This window comes from Gymnodraco acuticeps, unplaced genomic scaffold, assembly GCF_902827175.1.
Source record: "Gymnodraco acuticeps unplaced genomic scaffold, fGymAcu1.1, whole genome shotgun sequence".
NCBI lineage: Eukaryota > Metazoa > Chordata > Actinopteri > Perciformes > Bathydraconidae > Gymnodraco > Gymnodraco acuticeps.
The window spans coordinates 3,585,035-3,608,505 of NW_022990583.1; the positions used below are offsets into that span (position 1 = coordinate 3,585,035).

General features: G+C 41.3%; 2 protein-coding genes across 2 annotated transcripts; both read left to right on the forward strand.

The window, feature by feature from the left end:
- The first annotated feature begins 1,101 nt into the window (after positions 1-1,101).
- tmem67 (transmembrane protein 67) lies at positions 1,102-11,058 on the forward strand. Its single transcript, XM_034228183.1, has 28 exons — positions 1,102-1,360; positions 1,975-2,063; positions 2,193-2,283; positions 2,420-2,519; positions 3,111-3,174; positions 3,290-3,361; positions 3,454-3,516; positions 3,879-4,033; positions 4,161-4,269; positions 4,386-4,472; positions 4,925-4,990; positions 5,118-5,271; positions 5,665-5,785; positions 5,889-5,994; positions 6,398-6,454; positions 6,565-6,663; positions 7,253-7,351; positions 7,681-7,767; positions 7,871-7,970; positions 8,066-8,205; positions 8,303-8,443; positions 9,157-9,237; positions 9,333-9,449; positions 9,555-9,671; positions 9,765-9,872; positions 10,031-10,133; positions 10,226-10,368; positions 10,451-11,058. Exons 1-28 carry the CDS (start codon positions 1,153-1,155, stop codon positions 10,529-10,531), a joined length of 2,958 nt encoding a protein of 985 aa, XP_034084074.1. The 5' UTR covers positions 1,102-1,152; the 3' UTR covers positions 10,532-11,058.
- Positions 11,059-11,287: 229 nt separating this feature from the next.
- pdp1 (pyruvate dehyrogenase phosphatase catalytic subunit 1) lies at positions 11,288-22,088 on the forward strand. Its single transcript, XM_034228184.1, has 9 exons — positions 11,288-11,417; positions 13,453-13,717; positions 13,806-13,973; positions 14,425-14,636; positions 16,290-16,371; positions 18,924-19,018; positions 19,114-19,282; positions 19,365-19,583; positions 19,995-22,088. Exons 2-9 carry the CDS (start codon positions 13,466-13,468, stop codon positions 20,373-20,375), a joined length of 1,578 nt encoding a protein of 525 aa, XP_034084075.1. The 5' UTR covers positions 11,288-11,417; positions 13,453-13,465; the 3' UTR covers positions 20,376-22,088.
- The last annotated feature ends 1,383 nt before the right edge of the window (positions 22,089-23,471 follow it).

A 23,471-nucleotide genomic window follows, 5' to 3' on the forward strand; every position in this document is an offset into this window, starting at 1 on the left:
CAGACTTCAGAGGAAGTGAATAAGATGCAGCTGCAAAGCATGTCGTTTCCTGCCAAAACTCAATGTGTAGTGAACCAAAACATCTTTCCAGTCAACAGAATTAAAAGAAATGTCCTTCTGCAAATAAAGGTTATTTAGCAACAACATTACATATGACTAACACAATCTGTATTGTTTTGTATGCATATTTTTTCCACTTTTGCCTTAGTAAAGTGGTGCACATATTTCTCTTTCCTACGCCCTTGTCCCGCTTCACATTTTGAAAAAGTCTATATTTTTTAATTACATTTACCTATAAAGATACTGCACAGAAGGACGGTATCTCAGAAGAAAACGTGCTTTATTGGATTCAAGTAAGATTGCATGAAGGTTGTAGATTTGAAGTATATGTGAGACTTGCTGTGTTAGATGAGGCAGTTTTGCATCTGGAGATTGTCTGGAGATAGTTTCTTCACAGTAAGTTTAAGGTCAACAGTTAGACCATTTGAGAGACTTTTCAGTGTATTGCATGGCAATCATGACACTTCTATCAAAGATGAATGCAATGCAAATTTCAAATGAGTTGCAAGGCCTTCCAGGTTAAAACCATAGGTTAAAACACACATCCCACAGTATAATAATAATAATAATTATAAAGCATCTGCTACCAATTAATAGTTAGTCATAGACTGGCAGAATAAGTATTATTTGACTTGAGTATAATATAAATTGATTATATTTTAAGTATTACGTGGCAGCTGGTTAAAATGGAGCTAATTTGAATGTCTTCTTTATGTACTGCTAGGTAGCTTAATCCATGGCAATATATCATAATTTATCAATGGATTTTTGTATGATGTTCCAGTAACATAAACCTGCAGTAACTAGTTGTGGGGGAAAAGTGGGCCTACAATATTGAGATATAGGTTAAAAGTACATTCAGACACTGCATTGAATAGGGCCTTTTTAAATGTGTTTATTCAAATAGAAACCCACAGATAACTTGTATTTGTAGTGTATTGCTTCAAATGTATTCATATTATTATTATTTACAGATACATTTTTAAATTCAGTAGGTAGAACGTGACGCACACGTGAACTGGTCACGACGTCATCACGCATGCTGAATAGGATTGTGGGTACAAAAAAAACAAAGAAGGTCCGTTGTTTACCATGGCGACGGGGACGCTACCGTCTGTTGTTAGCAGATACAAAGTGGCTATTATAACATTATTTCTGTCTGTATACATAGATATTTTTGATTGCCAGCAGTTTGTCATCCCTTTCAAGTCTCCTTCAGACTGTAGTGGGGACGAATTTTTCGATATCTCAAGTCTCTCGTGTGTGAGCTGCGGTTCAAATCAGCTCCGGAGCACAACAGGTAGGTTACCATTACACAACAACTCATGTAGCATACTGACCATATGTATGCCAAGAAAAACATGTGGTTTATCAAACATATTTAACTTTAACAATGACTCGAACAGCCATCCACGACCCAACAAATCCACAATGAACTGGGTAACAGTTAGCTAGTAAAAGGCTAGTTAGCTTAGATAAAAGTATTGATGGGGGAAATCCACCTACAAACAGGATGCACAGTTTGACGTTTGAATGAATGCCTCTGTGCCGAAAGACTTTATTTATGGAGATATACGATAACATTTTTTCTGACTGATTTAAAGTCTTGTCATCTATTATGGACATACTTCACAGTAGTTTAGATCACACAAAAAAATCAAATGTGTGGTACTGTTAAGATTTTCCATAATCTAATGATTACTCTATATGTGTGTAGGTCTTTTTTTCTATTTAACTAATTCCTCAAAAGGTACAACTCCATAATGATTATAAGTCATGATTTATAGCAAGTATTTCCTCGAATTGAGGCATGAGCCCATTACCTTAAATATCACAATAACTAATATCTAAAAACGGTCCCTCTTCAATCCCTGTTTCCTCTAATCAGCATAAATTCTCTCCTTGTGTTTGCAGGACTGAGCTGCATTTGCAAAACTGGTTACCAAACTCTCATAACCGACAAAACATCCATTACATGTCAGCAATGTCCCACTGACAAACCCGTATGTACAATTCCCCTGGAAATTGCTGTTAATCTCACATTATACTGTCGATAATGCATCTCACTTTCACTTCACAATTGCAATCCCATTGGTAATATTGCTTTGTTGACAAGTTGTATCTCATTACAGGCAGTAATTACAGATGGGTTTGGGTGTGTCCGCTGTCCCGGCAGTCTCAGTGATGAGGGGAAGTGCCAGTGCCCACCAGGCAATATCCTGGGTGAGTCACCATAGACACTACCAGTCATGAATAGCAAACATGCTTCTCAAAGTCTTAAATGTTAAAAGTGCGTGCTGTAAATTTAGCAGCATTTTGTGTAAAAAAAAAAGGCTGAATATGGGCTGTTGTTTTTCAGTGGAGAGAGATACCAATGGAAACCTTCTGGATGAGGCCATGTGTGAAATATGTAATGGAAATACCCCTGGTTTGACTGTGCCAAACTACAGTGGAGACAAGTATGTACAGCACCAATACCTCACAACCGAAACACTGGTATATTCAGTTTCATACATATTCACACTCAAGAAGTCGTCCAAGGCATCTGAGTTAGTCAGTGCAAATCCATGTATTGTACTGTCCTGTAGACTGATTACATTTCATGCATTAAAGCATGTGCAGTTACAATAGGACAATAGTCTAATTTAAGAGGCGAGCACTGCTACAATTTGAGTTTAAAAGGTTGGACGTGGGATTTATCATTGATTTTAAAATGTAGAATACAGAACACTGTTATTATGTTAGAGACTTTTTTTAATGAAAACGGAACAATCCCCTTTTGAGTGATATTGATTCTAGTCTGTGTGTCACCCTTGCACAGCAGACCTACAGTCTTGCTGTATCTTCCCTTTCTTTATCCCTCTGTGCCCCTCATAAGCACTAACCCTTAAAACCTCATAATTATTACAATGCCAGATAAAACTCTTTCACACAAGTGGTTTGTTCTGATAAATGGCATATGAGTGTTAACTGCCTGTCTCTAGCACCCCTAGTGTGATAAGTAAAGATTGATAGTAAAGTATGTAAGCTTTTTATACTTTGTTTTTCAGGTGTGAGAGATGTCAGGATTCCTTCATTAACTCTTCCTGTGTGTGTAACCCTCCTAATGTCCTGGTGAGTTCTGCTGACCCTTTTCCCTCACACCCTCCTCCAGACTCACCATACACACACCATTCAGTATCAGACTCATTCATTAATGCATCTTCACTGGTTGGTATGCAATTTGCAGGCAGGAGGACTATGTTTCCCTTCAGGCAGCCTCTCCACTAATGTGAATCCCAGTGTCAACTATGCTCAGCTGGTGAGTCTTCCCTTTCCTCTCACACTTGCTCGCTCAATTTTGTTTATATTGATGCAATCTGATTTGTGTTTTCCGCTTTTTTCCCCTTGCAGAAGTTCAGTGTCCAGTCTGCCTGGTTTGTCAAAAACCTGTACTCCTCATCAGCAGCCTGCCTTGTAATTTCTAACTCTTTATTTTACTGATCCAACATTATCTTCGGACATCAAGAATATTCTATGATTTACAATGTGGTGTTGTAGCTTAATTGTTGTAATTGTGATAGCTGTTGGTATTTATGACAATTCATAGCCTTTCAAATAAAAAAATGCAAATTCATGCGAAAATGCATCTCATAAATGTCCACATGTAAATACAAGGATACAGAAAGTGTTGTCTTTTGTTAAAACAGCTTTTAGAACAAATGTTCTGTGCTGTCAGATTGTATCTCATACGGATATTTTACTTTTATGAGAAGAGGATTTTCTTAACTTTCTGTGTATATTCCAGATGTTTCATAAACAGTTTTGTATTGTTACAGGTCTTCTCCAACTTGACGGCATGTCAGGCTCTTGGGAACATGTGTGTGATGAACATGCATTCCTTCAGCAGCGTCTCCACCGACGCCTGCGGCCTCTTTAACACCATCTTCAGATCTCGGGCTGCTTTAAGCTCAACTCAAGACATCTCTTACTGGTAATCAACACTATCTTGGCACACAGTATGTGTATATGTTGTGCCATCTATACAATTTATGGATTAAATAGCATGATTTCTAACCATATACTGTAATTATTTTGCATTTTGGTTACTTCGTCTCTAGGAAAGTTAATCTGCCGTGGCTTTACTACGGGGACGAACCTGGGCTGGCAGGTCGAGTGCTTCAGACCGATCCTGTTCCCATTAAGTTCAGTTTCAGAGGAAGAAACAAGGTCAGTGATGAACTTGAATCATTCTCCAGTTATCACAATGAAATCAATGCTTAAAGATTCTACAAATTCAGCAGTGAACCGTTTTGTTCATCTGACACATTCTGTTTGTCCGACAGAACACGGACATTAGGCTGCTTGCTGCTGTGTATAATGTCAGAGGAGAGTTCCTCAGATGGGAACAAGTAGGAGCAGGTAATCTCCAGGTAAGATGGCAAATGACTTATTAAAAGGATTTTACGCCTGAAAACACAAAACAAGTGTTACTTATTTTAATATACTATTAGAACTGCCTAGTTTTACAACATTGGCCCAATAATGAAACCGAAAGTCCTTCTTCTCAAAAGACTGACTTCAAGAGATTCCACAGTTGAGATTTCCCTCAATATAGAAGAGTTGATCAGAAACTGAATTACAAAAGCCGTTTCTTATTGTTGACTCCATGCATGTTTGTTAAGCATATTCATTTAGGTGTATCTGGTAAATACTTTGTTACCCTTTCCCCAGCCATGTTGGTTACACATGTTCATACATTTAGTATCAATCATGACAGCTTGAGCGACATTTTGGATCGAAAACATTTTGAAATGTGTTAAGTGCTTCGTACATAGTATATAGATAATTCCACCTTTCCACCTTTGTTCTTCTGCTCTTTCAGCTTTGTCAAGGAACAACTTCCAAACAGTCTGCAGCCTTCAGCTTTGGCACTGCTTACCAAGAGAGTGTGAGTATCTTTTCTTTCAATCAATCTCAGGTACCGTGCACAAACTATCTTGCAATGCCCAGTTGTAATATAATATAATGTGTGTGTGTGTGTGTGTGTGTGTGTGTGTGTGTGTGTGTGTGTGTAGTGTGATCTCTCAGTAGCAGACTTGTTGGACGCCCACCCGGAGCCGTTGTTCTATGATGTGTTTTTGGATCTTGGTGGAGGCGAGAACAGAAAACTTCTCCCCCTGCCTACACTGGTCTATAACCAGCAATACAATGGGCGCCTAATCAACCAAGGTGTGTGTGTGTGTGTGTGTGTGTGTGTGTGTGTGTGTGTGTGTGTGTGTGTGTGTGTGTGTGTGTGTGTGTGTGTGTGTGTGTGTGTGTGTGTGTGTGTGTGTGTGTGTGTGTGTGTGTGTGTGTGTGTGTGTGTGTGTGTGTGTGTGTGTGTGTGTGTGTGTGTGTGTGTGTGTGTGTGTGTGTGTGTGTGTGTGTGTGTGTGTGTGTGTGTGTGTGTGTGTGTGTGTGTGTGTGTGTGTGTGTGTGTGATGTGTGTGTGTGTGTGTGTGTGTGTGTGTGTGTGTGTGTGTGTGTGTGTGTGTGTGTGTGTGTGTGTGTGTGTGTGTGTGTGTGTGTGTGTGTGTGTGTGTGTGTGTGTGTGTACCGTGCTTTAATATTGCCATTTTGCAGAGAGCATGAAGAACTGGTACCTGTCTCGACGCATGTTTGTTGTCGATACGCTGAGTGGAAGAGAGAAGAGCACCAGTTCCCTGCCCAAAGTCATCCGTGTAGCCAGCAGTGTCAAAATAAGGTTGGCGCCAATTTATACTTCAGCTTCATATAAAAGAAAAATAGTCAAAGCTTTTATTTGTAACTGTTTGAGAAGTGGTTTTAATCAACCGTGTGTTTGGTAGGTTCCAGCTGGTTCCCCGAACCCAGGACGGACAGGTATTCCCCCCTCTGATGACTGTGACCTACAGAGACGTTCAAATCACCGATATCAATGCACAAACTGTGACTGTGAGTCAACACACACAAACTATAGCTGCTGTTTTCAATCCTAATTTCTTTTTTTTGTAGGTTTAGCACATTAATCTTATGGCTAATGAGTTGCTGTCTCTTCATTTGTCTCATATGGTGGACATTTTGATTGTCTTTTGATACAGCTACTTCGTACAAGCCGTTATTAATACAAGAGATGATGTGGCCATACGGACTAATCTTCTCTTATGTGAAACTCTGAAGGTGCACTCTGATAAATAGAGTTCTGTCCTTGCTGATATGCTCCAAGACAGCTACCCAGCTAGCACACTGCTGTACTATGCTATACAATAGGTCCCGGCTGTATTTCTCTGTGTTTTTGCTACTAAATCTCCGAAACAAGCCTTTGTTTAATATGTTGAATAAATTATTCTGTTTGTAGACAACTTTTGCTGTGGAGTATGAGATGGATCAGAATGAGGCTCGCATAAAGACAGATGTGAGTACAAACGCGTATTGTTAAATGGCCTAATATGACAAGGAGAAGCTCTTGTGTACAGTATGTGTTACGGTATGAACTGTATCTCTGATGGTTTTGTGTATGCACAGACCGCTATCGGTGTGATGGCTGGTGTGGCCCTTATCTACTCTCTGCTGAAGACAGTTAGCTGGAAGAGGAGGATCGCCTCTCCGCTCATTGATGCAGAGGTACTGCATCTTTGAAAAGTCATAACTCTTTTAATCCCATCCCACACTCTTCCATGCCCAGGAATATCAGAACTGGGGCAGGCATGGGAACTGTATTTCCACTTACTGTATCATATTTCTCAATTTATTTAATTGTGTTTCTGTTTCAACGCTTTGTGTGCAGTACAGCTGTTATGTTTTGGTTTGTAGTGTATTTTCTGTTCTATATTCAAACAAGAAAAGGTCATCACAAATACATGTCCTTGTCAATCCACACTTTAGTGTAAAGCTTGGTAAGGTAAGGTACTTTTATTTATATAGCACATTTCAGACGCAGAGGCAATTCAAAGTGCTTTACATGATCATTAACACATAATAGTAAGACAACAGAGAGGAACACAATAAATAAACATAATGGAATAACAGATTCATAAAAACAATGCATTAATGAGATACAAAATAGTTTAAAAACGACATTGTAAATACGGTAGGTGCTAAAACAAGTTAAAAGGCTTGTGGGTAAGCAGCTCTAAAAAGTAGTGTTTTTAGCCTCGACTTAAAAGAACTCAGCGTTGGTGGTAATGTATGCCTCTCCCTCCTTCTCCCTCAGACTCTGCTTAAGTTTTTGATTTTTTATGCCGGAGATCTGGCCAATGTTTTCTTTGCCGTCACCGTGGGGACCGGACTTTACTGGCTCATCTTTTACAAGGTTAGTATAAGTCCTTAGGGGCTTTCTTTTATAGGATTGATACTTTCTTTTGTTGAGTTTATACAAGTATCTTAATTCTTCTCTGAGACACGTGGGTCACAGGTGACTTTGTTGTAATTAGGTACTTGAACTGCGCATGCGTGCGATGGACATATCCAGTGCTAAAGCACCGCCTCTGGCGGTCAGTAGGGACGAAATAGAACTCCAAGTGGCGATGAGCTCTTAAAATGTATGGAAAGGGTCTTAATAAAGGTCTTAAAAGGTATTACACTTGACTTCAGGATTCCTGCATATACCCTGGATTCATTTGTCTCCGTGTTTGTGTTTAGGCTCAACAGTTTGTATCAGTGCTCTTACCACTACCTGCTCAGGAGGAACAGTTTGTGACCTATGTTGGTTGTGCCTTTGCTCTCAAGGTTAGTCACTTACTAAACATATGTCAACTTGTGTCTTTTTGAAAGCTAGATGGTGTGCCTCTGTAAGGAAATAAAAAATATTGTTTTGTGTATTTATATCCAGGCTGTCCAGTTTCTCCACAAGCTGTTCATGCAGGTGTCCATTGATGTTTTCTTTATTGACTGGGAGAGGCCACGATGCAAAGCTAACAGAACTGTTCAAGGTACGAACAAATTGAGATTATATCTTAAAGTCTTAACAAGAAATCATATTTTATTATTTATTTTATTCCATTCAACATATTCTCTGTTGTTTCAGCTGCTGGTGAGCCGAAACGTGACCCCTCTCCTGTCAGCATCTGGAGGACCTACTTTGTGGCCAATGAATGGAACGAGATCCAGACCATCCGCAAGATCAGCCCCACTTTTCAGATCATGGCCGTGCTCTTCTTTCTTGAAGTACATCTTTCAACAACACATCCAATCAGTTCTTTCAGTTTTTGTTATTTAACGGTTCCTCATTGATCACATTGCTAACATATGTTGTAATGTTCAGGTGCTAGGGTTCTCCAACCTCGCCCTGAGGGACCCCTGGCCAATTTTACAGCGCTCCTCTCAGGAGTACACCCCCTCATACAGCATCATGCTGCGCTACGGTCTGTCATCCACACTGTGGCTCTGCATCGGATTTCTGCAGGTAAAACGTCCACCAGTCATTCTCCTCTCTTTGCTGTCACCTGCCCTTTGATTTCTCACCTCTGCTTGTCTTTCTTAAGAATTGAGGGGAGTACTGTAAACCAGAGATGGGGGACTCGAGTCGCATACTTTTGTACTTGAGACTTGATTGACTAACATTGATAAAAGACTCAACTTGACTTTGACTTGGTATTCATGACTTGAGACTTGACTTGAGACAGATGACTCTAAATAAATATTTGCATTTGTTTTTGTATTGTACGGAGGGCAATGAAAAACAACGGTTACCAGTGCGCCATGGAGGAAGTGGAGCACACAGGAGACAACCGTTTCATTGTAGACTGTTATGTTTATGTGGGGAAATGACAGTGCATACATTATTTGAGATATATTTAGAACTGGATTTCATTTTAGGGACATTTCGGCTAGGGGTGTAAAGCTATTTGTTTAAGCACCGGATCGGCAAAACACGTGAGTGTGTAAACCAGTCTGCCTTGATCTCTCACAGTATCCGGAAATAAATGCGGAAACTGGAGTTATTCATCATAATTTCGTATGACTTGACCTGAGCATGACTTGACTTGACTTGACTCTCACCACAGTGAACACTTGGGAATTGCTTGAGACTTGTAAATGTATGACTTACTCCCACCTCTGCTGTAAACAGTAACATTTTGGAAAGCTCCATTAAAAGAAAATTATTTATCCCCACAGGTTATTTTCTTCACTGTGTTTCATGAGCACTTTATAGAGGACAAAATCCGTCAGTTTGTTGATCTCTGCTCCATCAGTAATGTAAGTATCAATGTTTATACAACATTTTAAACAATTTATATGTCCTGAATTGTTTTATTAAGTGTAAATCATATTTGTCCGTGTTTTCTAATTAGATTTCCGTGTTGCTGCTATCTCACCGTTGTTTTGGCTACTACATTCACGGGCGATCAGTACATGGGCATGCAGACACAAACATGGAGGAAATGAACAACAATTTGAATAGAGAATCTGTATGTACTCCAACAGATTACATGATGTGTTAGAAGCTCTAGCATATTTATGACATTGTTGATTTCACATTTAATCCATTCTCTTTCTTCCTTTTCTGACTAAAGGAGTCCTTGTGTGGTCAGAGAGGTTTACTGCCCAACTCAGACACCCAGACCTTTCAGGTGTCTCTCACCAACCGCCTGCGACTGCAGTATGACAGGATACGGGAGCAGATCGGCAGGGTGTGTGCTTTCGCTGTTGTGTTGATCTGAACAAAGAAAAAAACGAGCTTCCTGGTTTCCGATTTTAATGGTTGCTTGACTCCTGTGCTGCAGAGGAACGGGCCATCGCGGCTGATGGACACATCCTCAGCTAACCAGTTTGAGCAGAGGGCCCGAGGATACCAGACCATGAACCACTTCCTGGGATCCGTTATAGACCATGTCAGTAGAAACGCACGCTCGTTAATTCACACAAGCACATTGAACCCAGCATAGTTTGATTGTATAATTGATTTGTTACATTGTAAAGTAAACGAGTTGTTTACATAAATTGAAATGGCGAGATTGTTCTGTTTCTAACATTGAGTTATTTCCCTCAGGCACATCCTGACATGGACTATATAGTGAGAGACAAGCTGATGTTTGAGAGGGTCATAGGGATGGAGTTCCTCGAACCAAGTGAAAAAAGCATCTTTTACAATGGTAATGACCTCAGCCCAGGTATGCTGTACATTTCTGCTTGTTTATAAGCGCATTTATGTGTATTTAAGGTCTGTTTGATTTTCTCCCCGCAGATGAGGCCCACACTTTCAGTGACGTACTATTTTATGGAAATGAGGCTACGCTGCTCATTTTCGACACTTTGTTTTTCTGTGTTGTTGATCTCGCGTCTCAGAGCTTTGTGCTTGCAGCTGTGCTTACATGCGTACAGCAAATAGTAAGTATTAGGGGTATATTGATTATGATACCTTCAATGCGTTTAAATGAACATATATTCAACAGCATTTAATCATTTACAGATATTTTGCTTGATCCGTAACACTCTGGGAAGGAAGAACCTCGTCAACAAGACTCTGGTGGATGAGAGATTTTTGATATGAAATGACCAGCTAAGTGATTGGTAGTGTCAGTGTTGTTTAGTGGCATTCCTCTCGACGATGTTTACTGTTCACAGCTTGTGCAGCTCTTTTTTTGTACTTTTCTTTGAATATACTGTATTTTCACTGCTGCTTCTTGATGTAAATATCATAGTTTTTTGTAAAAATGTCAATGTTTTTATTGATGAAGGGGTTTTGATACGAAGATCGTCTTGTTTTAAGATAATTGTATTAAAATAGATTTTTCATATTTTCTATGTCATCAACGTTACTTGTCTTTACAGCCGGCCCGGCTAAAATGATTGTTCGTGCTTTTTACAGCGCCATGGCTTCCACAGATGACATTTTTTTATGGATTTTTTGTCAAATGTATTGCTATCGGGATGTTAAGAGCATTCCATGCAATATAACAAAAAGTGTATCTCGAGCTGGTTTCTCAAACGTACCTACCCCACCTTTAAAGGAAACAATGTACCTCTGTCATGTATTGAGCAAACAAATTGAAATACTAAAGTACATGTATCTCAAAATTGTATTTGTGTAAATCTGCTTAGTTTCATTGTATATTATTGGTGTTCACATGTATAATACCCTATTAGGGGGGAAAAGGTAGTTGCTATTACACAACGCATTATTTATTACCAATGTTATCTTCTTGTTAATAATACATAATGAGTTGTGTAAAAGCCAGGCCCTGATTTTAAAAGGCTCTGCTCGTGCGTGAGGGGCATAGACTGTATAAAGCGGGGCTGCCGTGACGTCAGTACGGCTGTCAGCGCTCAGCCAATCAGCGTTCAGTTCCCAGTGTGGCGCTCCTGAATGATACAGACCGGAGGGGTCGTGTGTTAAGTCATGAACTTCACTAACTTCTTCACAGCCATCGTTTAAGGTCAGTCTGAATGTTGCTCTGAACTCTTCAACCTTTACGTATAGAGAGCTTTGAGCTGTTCCCTTTGTGTCTTGTGTGAACAGACATTATGCAGTTGGAACTTGGTGGGTGTAACCGTAACCCACTAGCTAACCTAACCATTAGCATGAATTTGGCTGCTGTCCCTTGTTTACTGACGCACATCGCTTCTATTGGAGAGTTTACCTTTACATTACCTGTTAATGCCAGATAGGTGGCTTCATTCTGCTCTGAGATGAATGCTCTATGTTGCAAGATAAGCTAACTGCTCTCATATTAGCTTGTGGTTTTGTTGACTTGCTACTACAGTAGCTTCGAGAGGCTAGTGATGACAACTTTCTTGCAGAGCTCGGAGCTGGGACGGGCCCACTGTGGTTTTGGTGACTCATACATAGTTTGAGTTTTGGATGATGTTGGGCTGCTAAGCTCAGTCAAACAGAGAGGGTTCACCCTGGGTCGTTTGCAGAGTTTTGCTCTAAAACGTTTGAGAGTCACTTGAGCTTTGATCACCTGTGCAGCTGTATCCAGAAAGGAACTAAAATGAGCTCTGAGCAGCTGCAGATATACTTAAAGTATGTAATGGATTATAGATACGCACTCAGGATCCTGTTCAGTTCATGACGAGACAGAACATTTCTCAGGAGGCAAATGTCAGGGCTGAGATTCTTGCCAAAGTTATTTTTAGCCCTGCTGACCTAACGTTAGGTGAAAGGGGCAGAGTTGGTTGCAACTCAAGTCAGTACAAGCTAGAGTGGTCTGCTAATGCACATGTTCCTGCAACATAACGAAAACAAGGCTCAACTGTAACCTGAGTATGGCACGACAACAAATAACAAAGCTAGAACAATTTACCCTTGGTTTTGTATTTCCACATTGAATGCTTGCTGAGATAGCAGGATATTCTATTAGGGTGTGCACTGCATGCAAGAAATAAGATGAATAATTGGATGGAGTTTTATTAGAGAAAAGTTTCCCTTTACATCTAGTTAAAGGTACCAGTTTATTAGGTACACCTAGCTAAATGCAGTCTAATAAAACACTTGTGTAATAAATCAATCTTTATGATTGTTTTAGTCAAACTGTACAGGTGTTTATTCAACTATTTGTTCATTTTGAAGATCATAACGTTGAACCTCTAAAACTTAACATTACTGCCTAAGAGGTAGGGCTTATTGCAGGATTATTATATTAGATTGCATTAGATTTGCTAGATTAACCAAATATAAAAATATGTGAGTATTTGTATTATATTGTTGATCTGTATCTAAATACAGAACAATATGCAGCAGAAACAGGGCATGTAAACGTCCTTTACCATTAAACTATTGTTGCCACTATGACTATAACAATCTTCAACACTGATTTCAACCATTCCAGTTTCTCACCACTCCCATCTGTGGTCTGAAAGTTCACTTCAAGACTGACCTGACATTTCAAAATTGTTCAATTTGTTATCCCCTTGCTGCCGCTGACATAAACACAAATATGTACTTGTAAACTTGTGAGCTGGCTGCATTTCACCACATGGGAACGGCATTACGTTTAGTCTAATGTCCGGCTCAGTAACCATCCAGGGTGTTCCCCAGGACAACGGCAGTTTATCAACAACCGGTTTAATCCATTGAACCAATGGAATGTGAATCGCTCACATGTGAATAGTGGTTGTTAGGGATGGAGTTTTAATCCCAAAGATTGGATATGATTGAGACATTGATACTTAAATCTTAAAACGTGTACTGGGTTGGTGTTGTTATTTACCAAAACAAATCCTAACCTACATAAGGTTGTTTTGAAGGTATTTAAGGTCCTTCTACAAACTGTCCCAACTTGTAATTTAACCTCATAATCTCTTTCTGTTTTTCAATGTTTGCCTAATGGTTCACAGAGAGACCACTTTGTTCTGTGCAGGTGAACGCCTCCTGATAAAAGTACATACAGCTGTTGCTGTCAGAGCTCTGTGTGCACAGTGTGTATTTTCAACAGGTCGTACGATACGTTTTTCTCTCTGTGCCTGCAGAGCTGCTTCAGCCATGCCTGTGACGTCTCAGCTGCTCAGGGGTTTGCCTCGTGCCAAGCTCTTGGCCTCCGGTCTGCTACCATGCCAACAACACCAGTCCCAGCTAGGACCTATTACTAACCGACCACCCTCAAGATGGCCCTTTCATGTATCGCAGAGCCATCAGCACTCGAGAAGTTACCAGACAACCTCAGAGCTCCGTAGCTACATCCTCACACCGCCGCAGGTCAACTCCATCCTGAAAGCCAACGAGTACAGCTTCAAGGTTTGTGGTGATTCACGCAAACATAAAGCACATAGGCCTTCTCTCTATGTTTACATTTTCATCTTACCATTTGATATGATGATTCCAGGTGCCAGAGTTCGATGGGAAGAATGTATCATCGGTGATGGGCTTTGAGAGTAATCAGCTGCCGGCCAACGCTCCTATAGAAGACCGCCGAAGTGCAGCCACCTGCCTGCAGACGAGAGGAATGCTGCTGGGTGTGTTCGACGGCCATGCTGGCTGTGCCTGTGCACAGGTAACGCTGACTGTTACATGTACTGTTCTTGAGAGGCATTTTTTAAAACTCAAAACATCATTATACATCTCCAGTGATGAGCCCTTGACCTCATACCCTCTCCCTATTAATAACACAGGATTGCTGTATCTTCCAAATGTAACAGAGACGGATGTTTCTTTAATTCTAAAGGGACTGTCTTGTTGAGTCAAATATCTTTAACTAACTTGCAAACATTAATGATTTAGTTTGTGGCATGCACAGAAGCATCTGAGGAAATTAAGTTTGTAACCTGGCTGGTTGGAGGTTAAGAGCTTACTACTTTTTACAGACACTAGGAAACATACCAAGTAATATTTAAGAAATTGAGATGTTAGACCTGACACACAACAAGACAACTACATTTTTGGTTTTTCTTAGTTATTTCTCTACACCCTGATGCATCAACATTATATGTCCTCTTCTCTGCCAGGCGCTGAGTGAGAGGTTGTTTTACTACATCGCGGTGTCTCTGCTGCCCCATGACACCCTGTGTGAGCTGGAAGCAGCGGTGGAGGCCGGCAGGGCCCTCAGTCCTATCCTGCAGTGGCACAAACACCCCAACGACTACTTCAGCAAGGAGGCTCAGACTCTCTACTTCAACAGCCTCCGAACATACTGGCAGGAGCTAATAGATCTGACCTGGTGAGAATCAAAGGATACACAACAAAGTCTGAAACAACAACACTGAGGCAACAACACTGAGGCACACATGCAGGCTCCTTCATTAACTTCAGTAAGACCGGTATGTTATCACAACTGCACTTAAAGCACTGCCAACAAACAGGGCACTGTCTGCAGGAGATGATTCTTAGGCTGTGCAAATACTTGGTTTAGAAATGTGTAATTTAAGAAGTCTGGTTAGTTGGCTTTGTCGACAATTCGGCCTCTACTTCCTGGTTTCCTATTTCATCTTCATCTGTACCTTATAGAAACACGCCCACTAGGGCTGAACGATATACCGTGTCATGGCGATAACCGCGATATGCGCATGCGCGATATTCACACCGCAGGGACGTGCGGTTTTATTAATTTTTTAAAACGCACTTTAGCACAGAATTCAAAATAAAGATACCCTTATTACTTATCGAAACTGCACATACAATATATCCGATTAAAGCTGAGACTCCACAGATTATTCAAGTATAGTATCTAAGCTATCCGATCTCGCAACAGGGGAAGCAAACACAGACATCACAACACGTACCTTTTACGGAGCTTTTACGGGAGATCGTCTCACCGTAGCTGTCAATCTGATCAAAAGACGTGTTCAATGGCATTAAAACGAGAAAAAACGCAGCTGAATCGGTTGATCCATAGGTTGATAATGTATCTGTGGCTTTGAAGCAATTATTTATAATCCATAATTAAATTTGTATGTAAAAATCGGAGCACAAAAGTTAGCTGCTAATGGTAGCCACCAGAGTGTATGCAGCTTCCGGTTTTGGCTACGCGTCACTGTCACTCCTTATTTGGTAATGTGTGTGTGTTAGACTCATGGTTAGACTGCGCTGGACTGCCGCATAGCCAAGACCGGAAGCAGCAGCCACTCTGGTAGCTACCATTAGCTAACTTTTGCTCTGCGATTTTTACATAATATATGGATTATAAATGAAATAATTTTTTTATACAGAGACGTTAAAAACCTATGGATTAACCGATCCAGCCGCGTTTTTCTCGTTTTAATGCCATTGAACACGTCTTTTGATCAGATTGACAGCTACGGTGAGACATCTCCCCTAGAAGCTACGTAAAGGTACGTGTTGTGATGTCTGTGTTTGCTTCCCCTGTCCGAGTTCGGATCACTCAGTGATGATACTATATACCTAAATAATCTGTGGAACCTCAGCTTTAATCGGATATCTTATATGTGCAGCTACGATAAGTAATAAGGGTACTTTTATCTTGAGTTCTGTGCCAAAGTGCGTTAGCATTTTTCGCTCAGGGGTCATTTAGATGCTTTTTATGAGACTTGTGTTTTGTTTTGGTAAAAATGGTTTGTATCGTCAGTTAGCTGAGATTATTTCCGTTAATCTGGTATAACACATTAATAGGTTCTTAAAAATTAAGATCCCCTGAGACACAGTGTCGTGAAAAAAAAAAGTAAAGTACCCGCCGGGACTTTGGGGCTTAACAGGTTAAAAAAAACGCAATATAAATCGCGATGTCAGTTTTTTTCAATATCGTGCAGCCCTAACGCCCACACCAACACTGGCCTGTTATTTTGCCAATAGTGCCGTTATCTGTTCTCGACCTTTCTTTCTGTGTGGTTAAAACATATTACTCTCTTTTTTTTAGCCCGGGCGACGTTCCAGATACACACGAGGCGTTGCTGAACGCCTTCAAGAGGCTGGACAACGACATTTCCCTGGAGGCTCAGGTAGAAACTCTCAGCTGTCTTAAAGTGAAACGCAGGGGTGTCAAACTCAAAGCCCGCGGGCCAAATCCGACCCGGCCCGCAAGAGCTTGCATTATAAATGAATATAATACGTTTATTATACAGTTACATGCCGCTTGCAGAAGCACGTTGCCCATAAACTGCATGTCCCACAATGCATCTCATTTTGTGACAGGCGAAATGAAGACACTTGCAATTATGTAATATAATTAGGGCCGGGACTCGATTAAAAAAATTAATCTAATTAATTAGATGCTTTGTAATTAATTAATCGAAATTAATCGCATTTTTAATCACATATAAATATTTGACCTAAGAACAGTGAGAAGCAATTTTTTTCACATGGATTTTAGTATACCATTAGGCGCATTCACACCGCAGTACTTTTCCCACAAAGGTTCATGAGAATTTAGTTCATGAGAACTCTTTGAACCTGGGGGTGGATTAGGCAAATGAAGCCGCTGACGTCACTTCTTCTTCTTCTGCTTTGGGTTTACTGGCAGGCCGCAAACCACTTCACGGCGTATACTGCCGCCCAAAGTCCCCGGCCGGAAGTCCCCGGAGTTGGGGACTGGCTTCAGTAGAAGCTGCTGGGAGTCCCAGCAGCCTTCCGAGTAAATCGCCAGAACGCCGACACCTCCTCATCTCCACCGCTCCCATGTTTTATTTTGTGTTGCCATAAGTTAGTCTCTCTGCGTTTCTGCGCTGGGCTAATGCTAATAATGCTAATGCGAGGATAATAAAATGGCGGCTTCACCAAACTTTTTGGGAGTTTTACGGGGCGTGGTTTGCAATCCGCCCAGCCAATCAGAAATATAGCTCTTTTCTCACAAGAGAGCCGTACGAAAGTCCCTGCTCTCTAGTAGCTCTCTGCTCTCTAGCAGGGACTTTCGTGGGGGTAAAAAGGTTCTCATGAACTAATTTTAGTACCGGCTCTTTTTGGTGTGAACGCGATAAAAGAGGCTAACGTCCACGCTAGCTGCTATATGTTTTTGCATTGAGGTGATACTTGAGGCTTGATGTGCGGCGGTGGTATGCGAATTCCTTTTTGCATAATTTGCACACAACCGTGCTCTTATCGACGCTTCCATCCGTCCGTTTTTTAAAATAACATTTCCCACTGTTGTTCACTGTGGTTTGTTGTTGTCTGAAGTCATGAACGTTAGTTGGTGCTCCAGTATAATCGGTACGCCTGAAACTCATCCAGTGAGAAACGTTCCGCGGTGCAAAAATAAGTGCGATTAAAATGCGTTAATTTTTTTAACGCGTTAATTTTTGTGTAATTAATTAATCTTAATTAACGCGTTAAAGTCCCGGCCCTAAATATAATACATAATTTTTATATATTTATATCCATCCATCCATCCATCCATCCATCTTCTCCCACTTATCCGTGGTCGGGTCGTGGGGGTAGCAGTTCCTGCAGAGAGCCCCAAACTTTCCTTTCCCTGGCCACATCAACCAGCTCTGACTGGGGGATCCCAAGGCGCTCCCAGGCCAGCGAAAATATATAATCCCTCCACCTGGTCCTAGGTCTACCCCTTGGTCTCTTCCCAGCTGGACGTGCCTGGAACACCTCCCTAGGGAGGCGCCCAGGTGGCCTCCTAACTAGGTGCCCGAACCACCTCAACTAGATCCTTTCGACGCGAAGGAGGAGCGGTTCAACTCCGAGTCCCTCCCGGATGACCGAACTTCTCACCTTATCCCTAAGGGAGACACCAGCCACCCTGCGGAGAAAACCCATCTCGGCCGCTTGTATCCGCGATCTCGTTCTTTCGGTCATGACCCATCCTTCATGACCATAGGTGAGGGTAGGAACGAAAATGGCCCGGTAGACGGAGAGCTTTGCCTTCTGGCTCAGCTCCCTTTTCGTCACAACGGTGCGGTAAAGCGACTGCAGTACCGCTCCCGTTGCTCCGATTCTCCGGCCCATCTCACGCTCCATTGTTCCCTCACTCGAGAACAAGACCCCGAGATACTTGAACTCCTTCACTTGGGGTAAGGACTCATTCCCTACTTGGAGTGGACAGTCCATCGGTTTCCTGCTGAGAACCATGGTCTCAGATTTGGAGGTGCTGATCCTCATCCCAACCGCTTCACACTCGGTTGCAAACCGATCCAGTGAGTGCTGAAGGTCGCAGACCGATGAATATAATACGTTTATGGAGAAGTCTCCCCGGGAGACCAAATGTCGGACATATATATGTATATTTATATAGTCTTAAAGTTAAAACAGGCCCTTTGAGTGCAACCATAATGCTAATGTGGCCCGAGTTTGATACCCCTGTTCTAAAAAACAAAGTCATTCTTAGTTTTTGGTGATTTTACACAAATTAAAACATAATTTCCAAATATCTTATTCCATTCCCCTAAATACTTCACACTTTTAAGATGCATATTGAATATCACTGTTGCACCATGGCAGTAGTACAAATAAATTCTAGGCATCCAAATGTAAACTTTTATGGATTAAAGAGATTTAAACTATGTACCCTATCCTGTCTGCAGCCTCACAGTGTCTCTCTGCCCCGCAGGTTGGAGACCCCAACGCTTTCCTGAACTACTGGGTTCTGAGGGTTGCCTTTTCTGGAGCAACGGCCTGCGTGGCTCACATAGATGGATCAGACCTGTAAGGAGGACAAACACTTCCACATGTTCCTGTCAATGTGATTAGCTAAATATATGTTGTAACTAAGCTGATGTTTTTCCTTACTGTTTTTAAAGGTACATTGCCAACTCAGGAGACGCTCGGGCAGTGTTGGGGGTGCAGGAGGAGGACGGTTCGTTCACCGCTCACACACTCTCTAACGACCACAGCGCCCAGAATGAGGAAGAGGTGGCCCGGATACGAGCTGAACACCCCCCTTCAGAGAAGAAGACAGTTATACGACAGGTAATACCTCCACCAATGTGCTTTATGTGGTTGTTGTTGCAGCATTTATTAAAACCCCCCTTTCTGTCGGCCTCTTTATCAGGACCGGTTGCTCGGCCTGCTCATGCCGCTGCGTGCTTTTGGAGATGTGAAGTTCAAGTGGAGTATTGAGCTGCAGAAGTGTGTGTTGGAGTCCGGGCCCGATCAGCTCCATGAAAACGAGCACTGCAAGTTTATCCCTCCAAACTACCACACCCCCCCCTACCTGACCGCCGAGCCGGAGATCACGCACCACAAACTGCGGCCACAGGACCGCTTCATGGTGAGAGGAGACAAATCCGCCCTGTGTTTGTTTCAAAAAGTAATGGCAGTAACTTTTCCTAAAGGAGATTCCTACCCTTAAATTCAGGCTTTATTACTATTTGTTCAACTTTTTCCACACATTTTAAACGTAGATACCCCATTAAAAGGTGCTCCGAGTAGACGACTTTTCCACAAATTGTATAAAAGCATTCAAGGGAGACCTATTTGAATCGCTGGGTTAATCAAGATTATTCCTTTTCTGAACAACATTAATTTCTAGTCGCAGTATTAGTCAAATTGGATAATAAATATTCTGAAATAAAGCTCATTTACTGTTCTAACTCAAGGCATGACAACGTATGTGAGTAACTTAGCTTATCTGATGTTACAATCGTGTGTTTTCTGATTCCTCTTGTTTCTGTCCCTGCAGGTGATTGGCTCCGACGGTCTCTGGGAGACGCTCCACAGACAGGAAGTGGTTCGTATTGTGGGGGAGTATATAACAGGGGTTTCCCAGCGTCAGCCCCTCAAAGTGGGGGGCTACAAGGTCTCCCTGGGACAGATGCAGGAGCTGCTCGACGAGAGAAAGGCTCGCGAGTCTTCGGCTTTCGAGGATCAGAACTCAGCGACCCACCTGATACGCCACTCGGTGGGAAACAACGAATTTGGCACGGTTGACCACGAGAGACTGTCGAAAATGCTGTCGCTGCCCGAGGAGCTGGCTCGCATGTACCGCGATGACATCACCATTATCATCTCTCAGTTTAACCCTCATGTGATCGGAGCCCAGAGACAAGACGGGCAGTCCTGAGCTGTACCTCCACCGGTGTTTCACTGCAGATAACGCACATTTGTGTAACTGTGTACTTGTACACATAAGCCCACTGTGGACAAACAGGCCATAATGAGAACATATCTGTCCAGCAGAATTGTTTTAACTCTATTTAAGTAAATACCTTGTATATTTGTATGCAGTGCTACAGAAGATCTAGTTCCTCGTGAAGATCTTCGTTGGATGGAAGTCAATTATATGACGCTATTTATGCTGCCAACATCCTCTGGCAACCCTTGCATACACACCTCTCTGCGTGGCTGATAAGACACTGTTACAAACTGACTTTTGTGCCAAAAGACTTGACCTCCTCGTCTGCTGAAAGACTCGGGTTGAAATTGTAGATCTTCCAAAGAGCGTAAGGGTTGGGACTCGATGCAGCACTGACTCAACCTGATTCTCTGATATGGACTCAAACTGGGCTGTGCCACTGTAACACCAACACTCTTTCTCAGGTGTTATTTCCAACTCACTCACAATATGTATCTGTATCCCCTGTATCTGCTTAACATGCACGTGTTCTCTATTTAAACTCAAGTATTTGAAAGATTGACTCCAATGCCCTGGATTTCAAGTAGCTGCAAGATGTAGAGGTGAAGTCCGCCGTTCTGGGAAAATGTTATTGATATTTGATCTCCTCACCCAAACAAATGCACTCCCCTCAGTGCTGTTGGCATGTGCCAGATTTACATCCTTGACCTTTTCACGCCCCCTGTTCCTGATTGGCTGGATTAGTGTTGCTGTTGCTCTGAGCTACTTTGTTTGTTTCCCATTTACAAACCTGTGTATGGACCACAGATTCATTTTTCAGTGCGTACACAGAACTGAAAGCTAGCAGATCGTAATAAGATATCGACTGAATTTGACAAAAAGTGTCACTGACTCCAACTTTAAATTGCTGACGTTAAGCTTTAAAGTGCTCTCTTCCATATTGGCACTCTAGTGAACATCTTGTGGGGAAAAGATGGTTATAGGGAAGAGAAACAATGATTCAGATGCACACAATGTTATCAATTTAAATAGATACTGGATACCTCCTTTAATCTCTTCAAATGAAAAGCAAAGAATAATCAAAGAGACTTCATTTCAAAGTGTCACGAGCCAAAAAGGTTGGGCAACACTGAGCTATGTTTTCAATATGCTAAAGCACAGAGCAATAAAATAGTCCTACAAATATTGACCGACTACACACTTATGTACTGAAAGGAGGACATGCATGTGCACTACAGGTATATTGTCTGGATGGTGATTAGATGAATTACGGTTCATATATATACATATATAATACAACCCTAAGTTAAATGAGAGTTTTGTAGCTTTTTTCCCAAGCTTTATGGGTTAAAAGGCATGCTTGTTTAGGGTTCATCTTGCATTACATTATTTATTAAGCATTTTCAGTTTGGGTGACAGTTTGATTTATATATGACAGCTTTGTTGAAAGCAGAAGCACTCTCCTGACACTCTCCAGTTAAACACTAAGGACGGGGTCGAAGCGTTGTGTTCAAGTGTGTTTGAGCCCACAGGAAAGAGCAGAATGTACATTTGAAAGCAGCCGTTTGAATATCAGATTTCAAAAGATTTTACAGTACATGTATGTTACACATCTTTATTTACAGTTGTATGTATGAAATGTAACTTATGTGGATTATGTTTTGTATATGGAAATGCTTTAATAAAACATAATACACACCACTGGGTACAGCTGTTTTGTGTTTTGGTTGACACAGACTGGCTTGGTGGTGAACACACTGCCGCGCCCCTGAATGCAGCAGGACGTCCCGCTAACCGACAGCCACCTGAGGTCAGTGTCAGGCAGGCAGGTCTCAGGTTGCAAGTGTGCCGCTCTGCTCAGTTTACATCAGTGCATCTTATTATACTTTATTATAGGGCTTAGTCGAATACTCGATTCCGATTGGTCAATTTACATTTCGTAGATTGTGAATACTCTAACTCGATAACATGACCATTGCTAAGGAGGATCAAGGGAGTATGTGCAGTCATATCAATCGTTAGTTGTGAATGCTTCTTTTCACAACATCTTATATTTTCTAATGTGAAGTACTACTATACTAGGACTCTTTTGTGATTATTTGTTTTACATTCTTGACTGTAATATAAATGTTACTCCTAATGATATATAAACATGAATTCACAGAGTGCAACTTCCTTTTTAGAATAATGTACATAAATTCACATTTGCCATTGCAGCTCTCCTACCTCAAAGGCTGAGAGGTACAGATAAAGGTCGTTCTTCATACTGAATTGCTACCCCTGTATGGTGTCCTTCAACACATCGTGTTTTGTCTGTGGATAAAATACCTCATGTTCAGATTGTATTCTTCTGCCTCTGTCTGCTGGGAATTTAAAGTTGAAGGTTAACTTCACTCTGCTTGTGACAACATTGTCTGGGAAGCAAAAGACTGTATTCCAAAAGAGTCCACATTTTCTTTCTGGTAATACTTATATATATATATAATTTATTTTTACCCCACTAACATTCTCAATGCAGGATATTTAATTGTAATGAGGTACATTTACCATTGTATTTCCTCCACCACAAACACAGTGGTTTGATTTGTTATTTTCAGGAGACAGTCAGTGAACCACCACTAGATGCTGCTGCAGTATCAGACATGCCAAAGTGTCGAATAAGAGACAAGGTCATGGATTTATTTGAATATTTACATTATTGTGCATCAATTTATAATGTTAGTTTGACAAATACTTTTTTACAGCAAAATATCTTTATCACTAATACAACAACCAAAAGGACTCAAGGTTTTTGAAAACATAAAATAACTTTTTTAAGAACATTGATAATCTGTTATGAAAGAGTATGAAACTGCAAACTGGCTGATTTTATTGCATCTGTGTTACTGTGACAAAGAATCTCTTATATGATTCCTGATAGCGACACATTGTATGAAACATATTGTAGGACATTGCAGACTTTAAATAGTTTTGCAGTGGGATTGAGTCACAATAGTCCCTGAGAAAAGAAACGTGGGTTTGATCATCATCACGTCGTCAGAGTGTTTGATTTATAAGGGCCATGCGCTCAGTTTCTCAGAAATA

Bases quoted from the DNA above. Each gene is read 5' to 3' on its own strand.
- tmem67 (XM_034228183.1), top strand. From the start codon at position 1,153: ATGGCGACGGGGACGCTACCGTCTGTTGTTAGCAGATACAAAGTGGCT. The intron at 5,272-5,664 runs GTGTGTGTGTGT...GCCATTTTGCAG, and splicing joins TGGGCGCCTAATCAACCAAG to AGAGCATGAAGAACTGGTAC. The intron at 6,455-6,564 runs GTGAGTACAAAC...GTGTATGCACAG, and splicing joins AGGCTCGCATAAAGACAGAT to ACCGCTATCGGTGTGATGGC.
- pdp1 (XM_034228184.1), top strand. From the start codon at position 13,466: ATGCCTGTGACGTCTCAGCTGCTCAGGGGTTTGCCTCGTGCCAAGCTC. The intron at 13,718-13,805 runs GTTTGTGGTGAT...TGATGATTCCAG, and splicing joins CCAACGAGTACAGCTTCAAG to GTGCCAGAGTTCGATGGGAA. The intron at 13,974-14,424 runs GTAACGCTGACT...CTTCTCTGCCAG, and splicing joins CTGGCTGTGCCTGTGCACAG to GCGCTGAGTGAGAGGTTGTT.